The sequence below is a fragment of the Plecotus auritus genome (genome assembly GCF_963455305.1).
Source record: "Plecotus auritus genome assembly, chromosome: 2".
NCBI lineage: Eukaryota > Metazoa > Chordata > Mammalia > Chiroptera > Vespertilionidae > Plecotus > Plecotus auritus.
Window position 1 is genome coordinate 86,609,083 of NC_137771.1, and position 19,739 is coordinate 86,628,821.

Below are 19,739 nucleotides of genomic sequence, written 5' to 3' on the forward strand. Positions count from 1 at the left end.
TCTCTATACAAATGCAGAGTTTCTTCATCTAAGAGTTTCAGTTGACTGAGTAGGGTGTAGTTTCCAGCTGCATTGCAATTCTCTTTCTCTTTTTTGGTTTTAGAACAGTTCAAGAGGTTTCTTTTTGATTCATAAAGGAAGGGTTTCACACTTGGGTTATTTCAAAGAATAGAAGCTCTCTTGTAGGTGAACCCTTTCCCACTTACCTACAGAGATTAAGCTAACTGTTCTTGCTGTTTCTAGCATTTGAACTCTGTGGGCAGAGGCATTTGGATGGAGTGTCACAGCTCTGGAGAGTATCTTCCATGTGGTCAGAAAGGATGCTCACCTCTGGACATCTTGGCGGGGCATTTTAAATAGAAACAAGGAGCCCAAGATGCTGATATAGGAGTATTTTCCTATTATACATTGTTAGCATGTTTTTTTTTTTTTAATATGATAAATAGACAAAACACCCTTTGTCCCCAGGCACAGTGGAAATAGCTCTTATACCTAAGTGTTGGGGGGAATATTTAATTTCTTTACCTGTCAAGGAAATAGCTAAATAAATCTCAGCAATACAGATTTGGGAAACTAAAAAAGAAATTTCATGTCTTTAAAAAAAAGTTCAAAGATAATTGATATCTGAGATGAAAAGCAAAATGAAGACCACGTATTTTTATGCCAGGTGATCCAAACTGAGCAAACAAATAGCATGAGCATGCTTTCCTCTTTGAATGAGTGCATGCGTAAATAAACCATAGCTATATTCATGTGAAATGCAAGGGCGATTAGGAGGATAATTCTTTTAAGTAACTTTGACATGTTTAACCTTTGTTTTTACCGGCTGCCTCCTGCATGCCCCACACTGAGGATCAAGCCAGTAACCCGGGCGTGTTCCCTGACTGGGAATGGAACCAGGACCTTCTGGTTCACATAAGTCAGTGCTCAACCACTGGGCAACACTGGCCGGGCTTAATGAGAAGTTATGAGCTGTGTCCCCAAAATTCTTATGCTGAAGCCCTAACCCCTAGTATCTTAAAATATGACTGTATTTAGAGATAGAGCCTAGAAGGAGGTTATCAAAGTTAAATGAGGTCATATGGGTGGGGTCCTAACCCGATAGGACTGGAAGAGACACCAAGGATGTGCACAAAAAGAGGAAAGACCATGTGAGAAGATGGCCATCTGCAAGCCACTGGAAGAGACCACAGGAGAAACCAACTCTGCAGACATCGTGATCTTAGATTTCTGGCCTTCAGAGCTGTGAGAAAATAAATTTCTATTGTTTAAGCCACCCAGCTCATGGTGTTTTGTTATGGCAGCCTGAGCAAACTAATACAATAGTTATTGGTTATTCATTATGGATTACCCAGTGATTTTCTTCCCTATTATTAAGAAAAAAATCCTATTTCTTAGTTACACCCACATTGTGTCTTGCTTTTCTTTGGGGGGGGTTCAATTTCCTTTAATCCTATACAGTTATTAAAACCTGTGTAATAGTTCCAGGTGGAGATCGAGTTGTTGAGGGGAATACTCTAAAGTTGTTGTCATTTCTTCAGTTTTGACACGTCGCCTCATTTTTTTCTATCAGCAACCTTGGGAGTTGGGCAATAATAATTTTTTTATCATTTTATAAATGAGAAAACAGAGTCAACTGATAATTTAGTCAGGGAATAAGACTGAACTTGTCACCAAGACTTTCAATCCCAGTCTCTGTTGTTTCTCCTTTTCACTCCTTTTTCTTTCTCCTTAGCATTACAATACATATTTCCAAGGTTAGGGTGTTTTTACATTTAAAAATTTGTTTCTGCCCTAGCTAGTTTTGGCTCAATGGATAGAGTGTCGGCCTGCGGACTGAAGGGTTCTGGATTTGATTCCAGTCAAAGGCACATGCCCAGGTTCAGGCTCAATCCCCAGTATGGGGTGTGCAGGAGGCAGCCGATCAATGATTCTCTCTCATCATTGATGTTTCTATCTCTCCCTCTTCCTTCCTCTCTGAAATCAATAAAAATATATTTTAAAAAATTGTTTCTTTATTTTTGAACCACATATCTTATTTTTTTCTGTATTTCTAAGAACCTTTTTTTCCTGTTTATCTTAATTTTAGAGTTTGGTGTTGTCTTTGGGTGGATTACTTAGTTGATGATACTACAATATTCATCACTCTGCCATTTGATGACCAATCCCAGGGGGGACTTTTGATTCAGGTAGTTTCCTTGAGAAGCCCAGGCTTAACCTGGAAGACCTCCCATGAAATCCCTTCTCTTAACTCCTGCCCTATAACTGTGGGTTCTGCATTTTACAGGTGGCTGAATACCCACGGAATGTAAAAGTAAAGGCCTTTTGACATTTTTGCCCTTTAGGTTCATTATATGACTGTCTTCAACTTTATAATACAGCAGGTCCACAAATTTGTCATTTAGAACAACATTGTTTCATTATAACTTTGATAGTAGAAACTTAACTCTTATTTATATCAACTAGCTTATGGTAAAATTGGCTTTGTTATACATTGTTTTGCTTAAAGTCACAGAATCTATGGATAATGTCAAGTGAGGACTTGCTGTCTATGGTTGGCAGTTTGTTCTATGGGAGGCATGACATCCCCATGTTAAGAGCCTACAAGGAGAAAACAAGAACTCAGTCCTCAGGGGGCTAGACAAGGGTAGCAGGCTCTGTGCTGTCCTAGTGGAAGCTTATAACTGGGTAGCCATGATCACGCTTGCACATCTGCCTGAGCTGGCAGATGAACATCTGTAGCCTGAGTCCAGCAGATTCAGAGCCACAACTCATAGCAGGGCTGAAGTAAGACAAACCAAGCCTGCCAAACCACAACTACTTCCACGGGAAAGTGTTTGAGGCTCTTCGGAGACAAGAGCTACTCTGCCTCGGCTGGGCCAACCTTGGTGTATCCCCCAGCGGGTCATCAGGAGCAGCATGATCAAGGCATTAGGGGCAGAGAGTCTGCAGACAAATATTGCCCACCTGCTGCCGCCACTGATGTCTGTGTGGCTTAAACCAGTTCAATGAACTCTTCTGTCCAAATCATAGGGACAATGATGTCTCCTCATAAAGAAGGATAGAAATGCTCATGGCTTAATTTCTGAACATTTTGAAGATCAGGAATGTTGATCTGAATTTGCACAACATATTCTATACCTTCTGGTTTTACAAGTATTTTGTGGTAACTAGGTCCCATAAATAACACTAATAATAGCAGGTACATTGACTAGGTGCTGATTATACTAGACACTGTACTATGTGCTGTTCTATTAATACATTATTTTATTTATTTCCCATACAATGTATGAGGTTTGCACTGTTACTATCCAATTTTATAGAGAAAGAAATGGAGCCTTAGAAAGGTCAGGACACTTGCCCCGAGTGTCAGTTACTGAATAGGTGGCAGAATAGAAATGCAAACTCAAGTCAGTCTGAACACAAAAAGTGTATGCTTTTAACCAAAATATCTATTATTCTGAGGACTGGATTTTCAACAGTTGTGCTATTTCACATCTTCTGACTAGTTGTCTCATAAACCACTGAACTGTCCCAGAAATGGACATCCAAACAACTGCGTTTCTGACTGTCCCTCAGACTGAAAATGAACACAAACATCCTTTGTAAGACCCAAGACCCAGTTCTTGGGGAGGATGATGTAGGCTCCATGACTTAGGCAGATTACAAATTTCAGAGAATGAGAGTGCAAAGCAACGCACTCCAAGCTATGTAGCGCATCTGTTAGCCTCTGTGACGTAGAAGGCACTGACGGGTTGTGTAGTGTGTGCTGCTCATTGTTTATGAAGCCCAGACCTCATTACATTACTGGAGTGCAAAAATGCAGGTTTCTAGCAATTTTCAACTGATGGAAATCTGGAGAAAAGGAACTCACTGTGCTGATAGGAACTACGTAAGCAGTGTTTTCTTAAGGGGCTGCCATTGCAAAAGGGGCTTTAATTAGAATGCTCATGCTATGCCTTTTGGCTTTGTGGTTATTTTTTAGTTCTGTTTGTCGAGCATCAGAAGAGATGGAGGTGATGAGGCTGCAGTAGAGACACTTTTCGATTCCCAAATGCGGTCCATAATCTCAAAGATTTAAGAACCTCTGATTCAAATTCAATTTTATTCTAATATCCAAATATTCTCTTGCAGCGATAACGGTCATTCTACAGAGCTGTTTATATTAGAAGCAATGAACTCATATAATTTGCTCCAGACTGGGAGTTAGGTGGGGAAGGAGTGAGGGCAGCAAACACTTGAGTCTCTTTCTAGGCCTGTTTCTAACATCACCATATTTTGTTTAGAGCACCTCATGTGGCCAAAAAAGAACAACTAGAAATAAACTCCTGCAAACGAGAGCCTTGCCCATTTCTCAGGTTGCCTAGGACAGTGGTCGGCAAACTCATTAGTCAACAGAGCCGCAGTTTGCCGACCACTGGTAGGAGTCCAGTGGTCCGTGGAAAAAAGATCCATTGTAGTATTGTTTCTTCACGCCCAGGGAGCTGTTATCAGGCCCCGTATGGATTTTTATTTCCATGCCAAATTTTATCTCAAAATGCCACAGCCCCAGATGAGGTCCCACCAAACCTATTCCTTTATCTAGTCCTTTTATTTTCCCAGTTATCTTATTTTTTTTAAATCATCAACAACTTCTCCCCAGACCCACTTTCCCCAAAATATCAATTGCTGATTCCATTTTCCCTTTGCTGTCTCTTTAAATCAGAAACCCCTCCAGGGTTCCTAAGCTGCCTGCCTCAGCAGGCGTCCAGGGCTCCCAGCAAGTCTCCATCACGGTGAGATTTGCAAGTGAATCTCCTAGGTCTGAAAAACATCGCCAGTTCCTTATCCAGCTCCTCTGACTTCCAGGCATCTGCACAGCCCCTGTGAGCTCCAGCACAGCCCAGGAGACTATCCGAGGACTGTAAAAACAAATCAACTAATATTGGCAACTCCAAAAAGGAAAAATTCCCTAAACCGAACAAAACCAATACAAAATCCACCTAACAAACACACAAAAGGCAATCAATTATTTAAAACTCCAATGCCTACCTTACAGATTTCCCACAGCTCTTTGCTCTCACACGGAGCCTCCTCCTGGCTGTTTCCCGGCTCTCCGATAACTGTGCTTTCTTAGGCTGAGCAACAGTCTCCTCAAGTGTGGGCTCTGAATACACATGCTACACACGCCCAGCCCAGCCAGCCTTTCGGTGCCAGGCAGCCCTTTCGCCTCCCTTCAGGGCCCCCGGGCCGCCCGTGCCAATTCCCTGACTGCTGCCAGCTCCCACCTGGGATGAAATGGGGCAGGGAAGGGGGTCAACACTCACCATGGACGATGGGGTGGCCACCCATCTAGGCAGGAAGGGTCCATCTGATCCCTTTCCTAACCTGAAACCCCCACCACAGATGGTTTCTCCAGGCTCACTCAGATCCCAGAACAAGTTGGCAGACTCTTGCTGGCGGTCCCTGCACCCAGCCTGTGGGATCGCTGTTTACCTTCACAAAACCTCGTTTCTTAAAAACCTGGTTGGAGTCTCCAAGGAGTCATACGTTTTACTTGACATTGGCGGCAACCAGTTTCAGAAGCAGGGAGCATTTTCGAAATGAAAGAGAAAGTAAGTCTATGATCCAAACCAGACCCTCTGCAGCCTCTGCAAGTCTCAGACTCAGCCCACCTGCCCAGCTGTTTCTGCCTGGAGAGAATTCAGAGGAAACTGCAGCTTGGAAGTCCTGAATTTAAGGACTGGGCTGCCCTTCCTTCCTCCCTTCCTCCCTCCCTCCCTTCCTTCCTTGCTTACTTTCTTCTTCCTTTTTTTTTTCTTCCTTTTTTTTTTTTTGAGTATTTGTTGAGCTTTTTAACATGCAGTTTGTCTCCGTCTGCAGGGAATTACTCAGTGAGCCTGTCACCTGACTCCCAGCAGCTCCATTATATAATTCAAACTGTGCTATTTGAGTTCTGACCAGAAAGCCACACTCCCTTTCTCTCTTCTCCACCAACCTCCCCCTCCCCACGAAGTGGATGGAGAGGCAGAAAGGGAGACACTAAAAAACAAACAATGACAATTAACCTTTCTTGAAACTAGGCAGGAGGTGCTACATTTTTGCCTCATATTTTTATTTCCCTTTGGTTTGATTCCTTTTGGGTCAAGGAACTCCTAAATGCTACTGCTGACTTAGGGATTTCTCAAGATGTAACATCGAAGGTGTAACTAGCAGTTTCTTGATTTTCTTTTAGGGCGGCTGCCCATAGATTAGACAAACTATTGAGTGAATTTTCAGATGCTAGGGTGCAGCATCAGTGGGAAAGCCTCACATAGATTTATGACACATGTGTAACAAAATCTAACACACAGACGGTTTATTACTTTTGCCACACATCCATGTTCCATGAAATACCAAAGGGGTAGCTTGGGTGGAGGGGTCTTTAGCTCTGACCTTGGTCTTCATAAACCCGCTCCAACTACACCAAACAAGCATAAAGTCCAACTGAAAACTGCATACCTGCTATGCAAATACCTCTTAGAGGCTGAGCCCCCAGCCTCTACTTTCAACCACATTGAAATCCCTAAGGCCAATCCATGTGAGTATTTTAAAGCTACCTTCACGGTAATAAGAATCATTTCAGTCTATCGCAATTTCCCTTTCAGTCATCTTTGTCCAAATGATGCATATTGAAGGGCAAGCATGTTAAAACATAATTGACCCATGTGTGACAGGCTCATGCAGAAACTTAAATGGTGTAAATAAGCATAACATTTAAAGCACCATGAAACAGGATGATCAACATAAAAAACTCCAACCTGTTCAGTTTTCCCATGTCAGAGCTGGGATGAACTATATGCAGAGGGGCTCTGGGCTCTCAATCTCCCAGCCAGTGGAGCCCTGTAGCTGAATATGGAAAGTACCGTATTTTTCCGTGTATAAGACGCTATTTTTTTCTAAAATCATTAGACTGAAAATCGAGGGGTGTCTTATACATGGAAGTCAGACGAGGAGGGAGCTATGGGGTGCATAGCTGCCCATACCTTGTCAAACAGGCTTCCTCCAATCACGAGCCTTATTGTTACTGACATCGGCTTCTGCTGTAATTGGAGGTGGAGGTGGAGAGTGCGCAGATGCAACAGGGACCTGAATGTTCTGAGCCCAAAAAGATGTCAAAAGATAAAAAGATAAATACCGGTAAGTGATTGTCTTACTCTGCAAAATTCAAACGGAATGTAATCAGCTATGCAAAAGAGCATGGAAATGGAGCTGCAGAGAGACAATTTGGACCTCCTTCCACTGAGTGTATGATCAGGCTGTGGAGAAAACAGGAAGAACAACTCCTTAAGATGCCAAAAAAAAAAAAAGAAGAAGGCATTAAGAGAAAAACCAGCAAACTGTTTAAAATATTGATTTTTAAATTTTGGGTTGGAAAAGTAGGGCGAGTCTTACACATGGGGGAGTCTTATATGTGGAAAAACACGGTACTTGAAAGGACTGTTAAAGTCTGTGGGAACAAATGCTAATACTGACCAGTCTTCTTTTGCTTTATCCCAGTCTGGCCTCTTTTCTCTCTTCTGCATCTCCCCCCCCCCCCAAGCTCTCCCCCACTCCATGCCCATTCCCATATCAATCAAAGGAAACCTCCTGGTTCTTCCTGCCTGTCTCCAGCACTGTAAGGAATATTAGATGCCATTACTACATTAAACTGTGTGACATTAGACTGCTAAGGTGCCCTAAGAATATCTTTCAAAATACTTTTAATATTTGGAATATCCAAATATTCCCCTGAAGGGATATGAGATAGTTTCTATTCTCTTTATACAGACCCAAGGAAGCCAGTGACACAGGCAGAAATTAGAAGTCAGGTCTCCTATGCTCAGTGCTCTGCTTTGCAAAGGAAGACCCAGATACACATGAAAAAATTATAAATGTGTACACTTAAATGACAGATTGATGACTGTTCATATCTCTTCCTCCAGGTGTAGTAAATACAATGTGTTGTGGCAGTTGCTATGACAACTACTTTTTTATGAGATAAAGATACATAGGAAGATATTTGAAAACATCAGGTGGTGAGACCTTCCCCAGTAATAGAAAGATAAGCAATAATATAAAATATAACCTTGGCCTATATAAAGTCATCAAATATTGACATTGCAAAGCTTGAATTTCCTAGACCAGCACTGTCCAATAAAATATAATGTGAGCCATAAATATAATTTTACATTTTCTAATAGCTGCATTAAAAAAAGAAAGAAACACTGGTGAAATTAATTTTGGTAGTATATTTTATTTAATGAAATCTATCCAAAATATTTCAATATGTAATCAATACAAAAATTATTAACAAAGTACTTTGTATTATTTTCTTTATTCTACATTTCTGAACCCTGTACTTTCATCACATCTTATTTAGGAGTAGCTACATTTCATGTGCTCAATAGCCATATGTGGCTAGTGACAACCACAGTAGATGGACCTGCCCCTGACTATATTTGATAATTTTTGGTTTGGAAATTATTCTTTGAGTATATTTGTCTATCTCTCCTTGGAGATTTTAGAACAATAAGTTGCATTCATTTGATTCTAGCCTTATGGCACAATTCAAACAGTGTTTTATTGAATGGAGCAAGAAAATATTAAATAAGTTTAGAATTTAAATGGTATTAATTATGCAGCTCCTTTTATGCCACCAGAGAATCCGTGAAGAGAATCTGTGTGTGTGTGTGTGTGTATATTAGTATATATATATATATATATATATATATATATATATATATATGTATATATATATATATATATATCTGGTTCATAGCAAGTTCCTTCCTTGGGTTGCCCCAATTGCCCAAGTTGGGGACCTCAGAGCCATGCTTGATTGTTATTTCCACACACTCTCTGTACTCTCCTTGCATCCCACTGAGTAGACCACTAAGTCTTATCAAGTCTACCTGTCACCTCTTCTCAAGTTCCAGAGCTTCTGCTACAACCCAGATGATCCCAAGAACCCCTGCTAGGTCTCCCTGTCTCCACTGTCTACCCATTCAAGTTCATTCTCCACCCTGCCTTCATTGGGAGCATGCACTGAAAGTAGACATTCAATCATGTAGCTTCTCAGCTTAAAGCTTTTAATAGCAATGCACTGCCTTTCAAATAAAACCCTTTGCTGTGACCCACAGGCATACTCTGATGTGATTCATAGGCAACCTTCAACTGGCCACTGGGAAACTTTCTGCCCATCACCTGGCTATTCATTGTTTATTTTACCCTGGTCTTCATACTTGACGGTGCCATGATTTTTATGATTTCATACCTTTGTTTAAATTCTGCTTCCTTAGCCTGGAATGTTCTCTCTTAAAAAGCCTACCCCTCACCAAACAGCAAAATCCTTCCAGCCTAGCCCAAACATTTACTGTAGCTTTTCCTGGTCTTGCTGTCAAAATGAATAGTATTCTCATCTATGTTTTCACACAACTTTTGTAAATTTGTTATAAAATGTGTTATATATCACTTTCTATTATAATTATATGATACTAGAGGCCCAGCACACAAAATCATGCGGGTATGGTCCCTCGGGCCTAGCCTCCTGCTATTAGGGCTATCTTCTGCCCGTTTGACAGACCCCAGGCTGACCGCTACCTCCGCCGCCAGGCTGTCAGGCTTTTGGGATCACCAGCTCATCCCCGGCTGCTCAGGGGCTCAGGCCTGTGGGAAAGCAGGCACCTGTGACTTCACCTCCACGCACGTGCACCAGCAGGCCGCTGATGGAACGTGCTGACGGTTGGGGCCGCTCAGCGCTGGAAACTGTGGGGCGTGCCTGCGACCTACCTGCCCCGGCGTGAGCAGCCCCGAGTGGGCAGCATATTCCATCAGCGGCCAGCCTGGCGCATAAGCATGGAGGTGAAGTTGCTGACACCTGCTTTCCCATAAGCCTGAGCCCCGGAGCAGCCAGGGATGAGCTGGTGATCCCAATGGCCTGACAGCCAGCCTGGTCCTCTCACCACCCACCCGAATCCCCCTTTCACCATCGCTGATCCCTAGGGGCAGGGACCATAAAGGTCAGCCATTCAGCCCACTTGCCAGTCCTCAGTCCCGCCCGCCCCGCCCTGCTCGTGGGCAGAGGGGGAGAGTGCAGGGGACCGAGAGGTGCTCAATGCACCTCATGGTGACCAGTTGTTTGGTCGTCATGGACACTGGCTTTTTATATATATAGATGTGAGACAAGAACTTCCTTAAAAACAGGAACCTCATACCCTTTTCCTTGAATTTGAGTAGGATCTCAATAAATGCCTGAGGAATTCCAATACCTTTCCCTTTCCATTTCTCCTTCTTCCAGTTGTTGAACCACTTGGTACATCATTACCATCATCACCATCACCATCACTGCAAAGCAGCCAATAGTTACTAGCACTACTATGTACCAGATACTGTGCTAAACATTTACATACATTTCACAGAATTCCAACAACAAATCTGCAAGTTAGGGACTTAATTTTCTTAGTTTTTAATAGCTGTGGCATCTTTAATATCATTAACGCCTTTCTTTTTTTTTTTAAATTTAAATGTTATTTTTCAATTACAGTTTACATTCAATATTATTTTGTATTATTTTCAGGTGTACAGCATAGTGGTTAGATAATCATATACTTGACAAAATGTCCCCCTAGATATTTCTAGTACCATTTCCTTCTTGCAACAAGTGTTTTAAAGTGATTCTTTTTTAAAAAAAATATTTTTATTGATTTCAGAGAGGACGGGAGAGGGAGAAAGAGAAAGAAACATCAATGATGAAAGAGAAACATTAATTGGTTGCCTCCAGCATGCCCCCCAATGGGGATCGAGCCCATAATCGGAGCACGTGCCTGACAGGCAATTAAACCGTGACCTCCTGGTTCATAGGTCATCGTTCAACCACTGAGCCCTGTCAGTCGGGCTGAAGTGATTCTTATAATGCTGATTATGACAAGCTGGTGTGCAGTTATGCCTCCATAGAGTGCAGGATGTCATACTTGTTTGTTGACTTATTTGTTGATGGACCAATGCATGTGTCTTTTGTTTTATATTTTTAGTGACTTTATCTCTTTAACACTTCCAATTCTTAGTGGCCTGAGAAAACAGAAAACTTAATAGTATTTTGGCAGAGTAAGAGTATAATGACTTTGAGTAAGGGGGAGAAACCCTGCCACATGAACATCGCAGGATGTGACATTGAGTTTTGCTGCTCAGTCATTTTTGGCTCTCTAGTCATTTCCACATAATTCAGTGTAGTAGTGCTTTAAAAAGTAGAGTGATCAACACCAAATGCTGGGGAGGAGGTGGAGCCATAGGAACTCTCATTTATTGCTGGTGGGAATGTAAAGTGGTACAGCCACTTTAGGAGACAGCTTGGTGATTTCTTACAAAACTGAAATTACTTTTGCGGTAGGAGCCTGCAGTTATACCTCTTGGTATTTACCCAAATGAACTGAAAACTAATGTCTGCATGGAAATCTGCACGTGGAGAAATAAACCGTGGTACATCCATACAATGGACTATTGTTCAGTGCAAGAAGAAATGAAGTCATGAAAAGATATAGAGGAGCCTTAAATGTCTATTACTAAGTGAAAGAAGCTGATCTGAAAACGTTCCATACTATACGATTCCAACTAAAAGACAAAATTATGGTGACAGTAAACAAAACACACACACACACACACACACATGCACACACAAAACAAAACAAAACAAAACAAAACAAAACAAAAGAAAACAAAACAAAAAAAACACACTGGTGCCAGGGCATGGAGGGAAGGAGGGATGTATAGGGAAGAACAGAGGATTGTTAGGCAGTGAAACCACTCCGCATGCTACCATAATGGTGGATACATGTCCTTATACATTTGTGCAAACTTAAAGAATGTACAACACAAACTTAAAGAATGAAAGTGATGGACTTCGGGTAATAATGATGTGTCAATGCAGTCATTGTAGCAATGTGTCAATGTAGATTCTTCCATTGTAACCAGTATAGTATTCTGGTGGCAGATGCTGATAGTGGTGGAGGCTGAGAGGGGAGGAGGAGGAGAGCAGGAGGTATATAGGGACTCTGTACTTTCTGATCAGTTTTGCTGTGAACTACAATCTGCTCTAACAAATAAAGTTTTTTTGTTGTTGTTTTTGTTTTTGTTTTTTTAAAGTGGTGTGACCAGAGAATGGCTTGCTCATGGGTGCCCAGGGTTTGTCTCAGTGGCTTTTGGTACCAGGTACAAGTTGTTTTCCCACTAGATTGTCAGTTGCTCAAGTTTATTATTTTTTTTCTATTTTGTTTCCACAATACCACTAAATTAATAGCAATGGATGTACTAAGGGATTAATAGATATTTGTTTAAATGAAATAAATAACTTAATGCACCACATAATAAATACATAGTCTCCCCCCCGCCCCTCCCCCCCCCACACACATACTAGTAAACCCTATGATAGTCTTAGAATGATTACTGATTACTGATGTGATTTCTGGAAACTCTGGAGCCCGGGACAGCCTCAGACTTGGAGAGAAGGAGTGCCAGGAGACCCAGTTTAGGACTAGGGGAAGAGCAGGGTCTTGGGAATGATTGGGAAGAGCTCTCTGTGTCCTGGGGATCAGCCCTTGGCTACCCCCTGCTGAATTTATTATACATGACACAGAGCAGGGCTGTCTCCGCTGGGCAAGGGGCTTACTTACCTCTGTGAGCCTTGGGTTCCTTCTCTGAAAAAAGGGGATGAGAATATTGTAGGCTTTACATAGATCATGTCTATAAAGTGCTTGGCAGAATGATTGGCTAATGTCAATGTCAATTAATGAAAAACGCTTATTATTAGTATTAAGTATTAATAGGTATTACATGGTAACAGTAAAGAGAGATAGGATGAGGGAGCTCAAGAGAGGTTGGTGCCTGTGAGTTCATCTCCTATCTCACACCACCTTCTTTCTACTCAACTTGCAATTGGCACATATTAAGATGATGAATTATTTGAATTCCACAACCTTTGTCTTCCTTCCTTTCTTGTTTTCTTCTTTCCTTCTTTCACACCTCCCTTCTTTATGATCTTTCTTCTTCCCTCCCTCTTCTCTTTTTTTCTTCATTCCCATGTATTATTTTAAAAATGAGTTTATTTTGTCCCTTGCTATTCTTGGCTGACTAACTGAGGCTCTTTTGTATTGAGGTTTTCTTGCCAAAGCCATATTAAGCTCACCAGGTTGCTAAACTTAAACCAGCCTATTTCTGTTGGAAGGCCTGCAATGCCCCAAACAAGAGAGGTATGAGGTCAAAGGATTATTGTTCAGAGCACAGGGGTCTGCTTCACACAGAGTGTCCCAGGAGGAAGGCAGAGTCTGAGAGGGAGAGATCTGAGGCCTCCAGCATAATCTATAACAGAGCAGCTCAGACCTCACTCCCTGCCAAGTCAATGCCACCGCCAATCGCAAAGGCAATTTTTCAAATTGCATTTTTGGCCAGCTTAGCATACTGTCTATGTGATAGCTTTACTTTGGGAGAACAATAGAAAAAAAGCAGTTTCCCAGAGGGGTAGGCAGTTTAGTTGCTTCCTTTAATTCTCTCCAAAGCACCACGTGGAATTTACATGATGATCTGTATCCAAACAGAACCAAAGTCCAAGAAAGATACAAAAGGGAAGATGAGATACACAGCGGCCCTTGTATAAAGTCAAATGAGCGAGGTGGAGGGAGACCTGGGATTGAATTCTAATTCTGCCACCTTCTCACCGGGGCCAGGTTATCTCCCCTTTGTTTCTGTGTGAAATGCTGATGATAATACTCTGGAGGCAGGGGAGGAGAGTCTGTGACATTTGTAAAGCATCTGTCCTGGGCCTGGTGTACAGAAAGACCTTGGCCAGGTAGGTTTTCTCTTGTCTAAAATGGAAAGAGATTACACAATCCTCCCTATAAAGTGCTGTGGTGGAAGTGAAAGGAGCCCTCCAGCAAATGGTAAGTGCCACACGTGTGTGTCTTCTCTCCCACCTCCTTTGTCCCCAAACCTCCATGCTGCAGACTATCGTTTCCAAAGATGGATACAAATGTATCTCCCACCTCACCTGCTCTTCTAGAACCCTGCCACTCCCACTATTAAGTGGTGACATAATTTCTCGCTCTCTGAATCTGGTTGGGCTTGGAACAAGCTTGTTGTAATTCGGTGGGACCACAGAGGCTAAGTCATAAATACAATATCAGCTGATACTTATTAGTTGGAACACTTGCTCTTGAAGTATTCACCAAGCAGGTAAGCAGCTGATATCACTGAGACTGCCATGCTATGAGGAAGCTCAACCTAGCATAAAGAGAGTTCCCAGATTCTGCAACCCTACTTGCCACCCACAGTCATGGTGTGACTGCAATCTCATGAGAGACAGCTGGAACTAGAATCATCCACCTGAGTACTTCCTGAATTCCTGAAACACATTAATGAAATGTAGATAATGAACACACAACAAAAGTTAATTGGAAGAGAAATATGGTCTCCATTGTACTTTCATAGAGAACAATAATATAGAATTCAAAGCTTAGGCCCTTTTATCAGGGAGAACTAGTGGCCCAGTGCACGAAATTCGTGCATGGAGGGGGAGTTCCCTCAGCCCAGCCTGCACCCTCTCCAATCGGGGACCCCTTGGGGGATGTCCGACTGCTGGTTTAGGCCCGATCCCTGTGGGACATCCCTCTCGCAAACTGGGACAGCTGGCTCCTAACTGCTCACCTGCCTGCCTGCCTGATTGCCCCTAACCTCTCTGCCTGCCTGCCTGATTGCCCCTAACTGCCCTCCTCTGCTGGCCTCATTACGCCCAACTGCCCTCCCCTGCAGCCTGATCTCACCCTCAATGGCCTTCACCTGCCAGTCTGATCTCATTCCCAACTGCCCTCCCCTGCCGGCCAATTTGGTTCTGATTGGTCAGTTTCTATACCAGTTAGTGTCAAAAGCTCTGACTCCTAGGCAGCCATTGGATCCTCACAGTTCACCCAGATTTGGTTTTGATTGGTCGATTGCTATGCCAGTCAGCATCTCCAGGCCTATCTCCAGGCCTGATCAGAGAGGCAGGGCTGCTCAGCAGCCCCTGTGGAGGCCCAGAGAGAAACAGAAGCACAGCTGCTAGCGAAGCCCAAAGAGAAAGAGAGAGGCAACGGGTGATCAACAGCTGCCACAGAGGCTGCGGATCAGATCCTGCTTCTCTCTCTGGGCCTCTCTCCAGGCCTGATCCGCAGCCCCCTCAGCAGTCAGTGCTGGGTCGCCGTGCCCACAGTGGCAGCAGTCAGTGCTGGGTCACCACGGCAACCCAGCACTGAGTGCAGGACTGACTTCTGATGTTCAGTCCAGCCTTCGGTCAGTCATTTCAGACCTTGGGTTTTTATATATTAGGATAGGGTTTAAATCCACCCCATTACTTTAGCTGTGTGGCCTTTGAGAAGTCCACATGTCTAAAAAGGTGTTAACAATAGTGCCTTGGTCAAAGAATTATTGTCAGGATAAATGAGGTAGTTCAGGTTAAGAACAGCATCAAAATGCACAAGTAGCTATGGCCAGTTTTGCTAAATGGTTAGAGAATCAGCCCATGCACCAAAGGGTCTCGGGTTCGATTCCCAGTCAAGGGCATGTATCTGGGTTGCAGGTTTGTTTCCTGGCTCTGGTCAGGGTACATGCGGGAGGCAACCAATCAATGTGTCTCTCTCACATCCTACCAACAAAAAAACCCCACACAAAAAACCACTCATAGGTTAGCACACATCTTAAATATTGTTCACCATCATCCTCATCCCCACCAACACTACCAAGCTGACACCACCACCAACAACAACTTTATTCCGTAGTCATTATTATGGGTTTTGCCCCAAAGGCCTTACAGCTGGTTGGACTAGACCCCTTTCTTTCATTAGTCACATTTTCTTTCTTGTAGACATTCCCTTCAACCCAATTCTGTCTATAGGACAGCATCTTTCAGCCTTTATGCTAATATCACAATCTTGGGGAATTGTTTTAAACAGTCCAATCAATCTTAGCTGCTTTGTACAGCTTACCCACAATCAACCATCACTTTACCCTCAATATTCTCAACTGTCTCAGTCATCATTACCTATTAATAGACAAATATTCTGGAGCAGAAAACCTGTTTTAATCAAAGATGCGGAACTATCTATCCCTAGGTCTGTTGGGCTATTCAGCTCAGCCTTTGGATACCTACATTGAGCCAACAGAAGAGAAAATTACGGTTCAAAAAGATAAAGTATAACTTTCTACTTAAATAGCAATACAGTTTAATTGTCATCCATGTATTCATTCATATTTTCATCTGGTCATTCAACAAATAGTTATTAACAGCTTACCATGTGCTGGGTTCTCACTGGACATACAAAGTAGATGGGATTTCTGTCCTTGAGAATTTTCAGACTGGAAAGTAACTGGATTTGCCACCATCAAATAACCCTGGGTTTGAATCTGACTCTGTCACTTACTACATCTTTGAATTGCTTCCATCTATGAGCCCCATTTTTTACCTTGGGTTATTGTGAGAATTGAATGAATTAATGTACGGACAGTGCTCACCACAGCACCTGGCAATGTGTATGTTTCTTTCCCCAAATGTCATATAACATGAAGCCACTAGATTCAGGGATGTCTGGATCCCACATTTGTGCTTTTAAAGGATTTTTCTAATTATTATAATTATATTTTAAGTCTCACTACTTTTGTTCCCCCCAAGTCATTAATTCAATCAATCACTCATTCAAAAATTTTAAATATTGCTTTTCCATGTCTTTTTTATCCCCCTTCTGCAGAAAGCAATGTAGTAAGCATTGACTGTTATGAAAATCACAAGGCAACTAATGTCTTCACAGAAAAAAAAAAAAAAAAAAGAATGGCTATCTTTCTATAGGTGATTCTTGGGAAGCCACAGTGAAGTGCTGGGTTATGAAAAATGTCTTATCTAAATAGTATAGCAGAAAGAGCCATAGTTAGCATCCAGTCCAAAAAAAGCTTACCTAGCCATTTGGTAACTTATGAAAAAATTTTCCTATATTTAAAAGTTGGAATTATTACAAAATTGTATTAATGACCTAGGGGACTGTCATAAAGATCCACCATCTTACTGCACTGTTCGTTCTGAGCCCTCTCCCTTATTGGACACACATTGCAATTCTTCTCTTGCCTTCCACTTACTCTCAGCTACGTTTAAACAAACCAACAAGCAAACACTACTTATCTCGTTTTCTTTTCACCATTTATCTGCTTCTTAAATCGTCTCCTGGTCTTATTTCTCACTGAGTGATCCCACATCTGATCTTTTAATCTACTACTCAGGAGCCTTCACTTCTATATCAATTGCAATTTCTCTAATTCACATTCTTAGCCTCTCTTACAAGAACTATCACAATAACCAACTGGTCTCCATTGGCAAATTGCTTGTCTCTCTGATCTTTGTTTTCCACACTGACCAGAATTATTGTTTTAATACCAGGCTGGTATGTGACACTCCTCAAAGATTGATATTACTGTCCTAGACCGTAAAGTTCAAGTTGTTTAGCAAGAGATTTGAGGTTCTTCCTGATTTGCACTGTATCCCCATCTTCTCTCTCACTGCATCCTTCCCCGATGCCTAACTTTCTGCTACAACATACTTCTTGGTATTCCATACGTTTTTCATCTTTCCCTACCTATCTTCTTATCAGACAATGCACTTATTTTTCTATCTCTTGCAACATTTCCCACTATATACTCTTCAGAATTCTGACATTAGGAAATGCTCTACTGAAGAAAAGGAGCTCTGATAAGCAGTTCTGGGTAATACTGTCCTCTCTCCCCTTGGAGGTTACATGCACATCAGCATTTCAAATGCTCTGAGAAGTCCCACAACACATAAACATGATTAGCTTTGTTTAATCCAATATCTCCTAAACATTGGGGTTTTTTCCCCCTGAAAACGCTTAAATACTAGAGTTTATAACCATATTTTTGGAAATACCCTTTTCATTCGTTCTTTATATGTCCATTACTCATTTAATTGGCAAGTATTTATTTAACACCATGCCAGGCATTGGAGAATGTACTGAGGGAAAAATAGAAAGCAAGATGGACATAGTCATGATGCTTACAGTTTTCTCCAGAAGAGCACATAACTAAACATGCAACAACCACAAAGTGTGGTAAGAGCTATCTCATAAGGGGAAGTCAGTGCAAGGTAATGGGACTTAGTTTGGGGAGTGTTTAGGGAGGGCTTTCTGGAGGAAGGGGCTTTACATGAGGACCTGAAGGAGAAGTGGGAGTTAGCCAGATAGGAGTTAGGGGAAGAAAGGGAAAAGGTGATGTAGGCAAGGTCAATTGCTTGTGTGAAAGTCCTGAAACAAGAGTGAGCATGGGGATGACTGAGCAACTAGGCAAAACCTCAACCCAAAGGTCACCCTTGCATCCTTCCTCAGAATCTTCCCCTGCCCTCCTACTCTATCTGGCTTACAAAGTGGATATTTAATAAGTGCGTGTTGAATTGCTATTTCTTTAGTAATTTGATCACATTATTTTTTTAGGGAGACAGATATGATATGTTAAATCACAGAGATGTACACCCCGCCCCCTAATATACACATATCATCCCTAACATTTTAATAAAGTCAAAATAAGGGAGTTGTTTTTTAAAAAAAGGTTTATTGCTAAAAATGTATATGGATGTTGTTTTACTAATTTTATTTCCAATTTATTTTTAATTAAACATAGGTACATAATTGCAAATGGCTAGTTGATTTTCTTAATTAACTTTGTTGTTGTCTAATCCTCTTTAACATATTTTCCATTCTTGGGTGGCTTAATTTTGTCAAAAAGCAAATAGAGAAGTAAAACTGTCATTGGGCAGATGGAACTAGACACTTAGAATTGAGTGTACCTACATGCCCAGAAGTTTGAATCAACATCTTTCCCAGAAGCCACCATACTGAGATTCCTTTATTGTTGCCCTAATTCTCAATACATTGTAATTCCTGCCTTTTTTCCTTTGGCTGCCCTCTGGTAATAAAAAAAGCCATCCTTTTTGTCATCTGTAGAATAGAGGGTAATGCCTCTTAATTAACAGAAAGAAGTGGTGCAATGTAGTGAGAACATTGCAATTGTTTCCAATTAATCCCACATGCAGTTTGGCAAAGTTAATAATCCATAAAATGACTTAGGATCTAAATATGGAGAACAATCATATTTCATCACAAATTTTTCAATTGTTTCAACAAAAGCTAGAAAATTCAAAGTCTAGATGCATACAAGGTCTACAGATTTACAGTATCATAAATTCAATCCTAAATATAATCTCAAATAGAAAAGAACTGCATACATGCTATTCAGATTTTATGAACTCCCAAATGTTTTATAATCCCTATAAATCATCACACACTGACAGGTGTCAATTTAACTACCAAATAATTAAACATTATTTGACTGAATCCACCTTTTATCATCAAAGCAAAGACACTTTCATGGTCATGGAAAAGCAGGAAAGACATGTACCTTTTAATTTTATCAGACAGCTTATTTCTAAAATTTTCGAGGCTATAGAATGTGTCTTGCACATCTATGAACCCCTAAAAATGCCTCATAGAACATCTTACTCCAGATCCATAATAATTTTTTTAAAGCAGATCAACTTTTATTATTATTGATTTTAGAAAGAGGAAGGGAGAGAGAGAGAGGCATAGAAATATCAGTGATGAAAGAGAGTCATTGATCAGCTGCTTCCTGCAGGCCCCCTACTGGGAATGGAGCTGGAAACCTGGGCA

The 19,739-nt window shown here is 41.5% G+C and overlaps 1 protein-coding gene across 7 annotated transcripts in view; it reads right to left on the reverse strand.

Annotated features, from left to right (window-relative positions):
* PHACTR1 (phosphatase and actin regulator 1) overlaps positions 1–19,739 on the reverse strand; it is a gene marked incomplete at its 5' end in the record, with an annotated part of 573,950 nt that overhangs the window by 311,526 nt on the left and 242,685 nt on the right. Inside the window, one exon of one of the 7 annotated variants that reach the window (XM_080657416.1) lies at positions 5,778–5,795. The exons of 2 other annotated variants lie outside the window; for them this stretch is intronic. Coding sequence is in view for 2 of the 5 variants with exons in the window: in XM_080657413.1 (XP_080513539.1) it covers positions 5,307–5,331 (25 nt within the window). 4 more of the 7 variants (XM_080657413.1, XM_080657417.1, XM_080657415.1 and 1 more) reach the window with 4 other exon arrangements.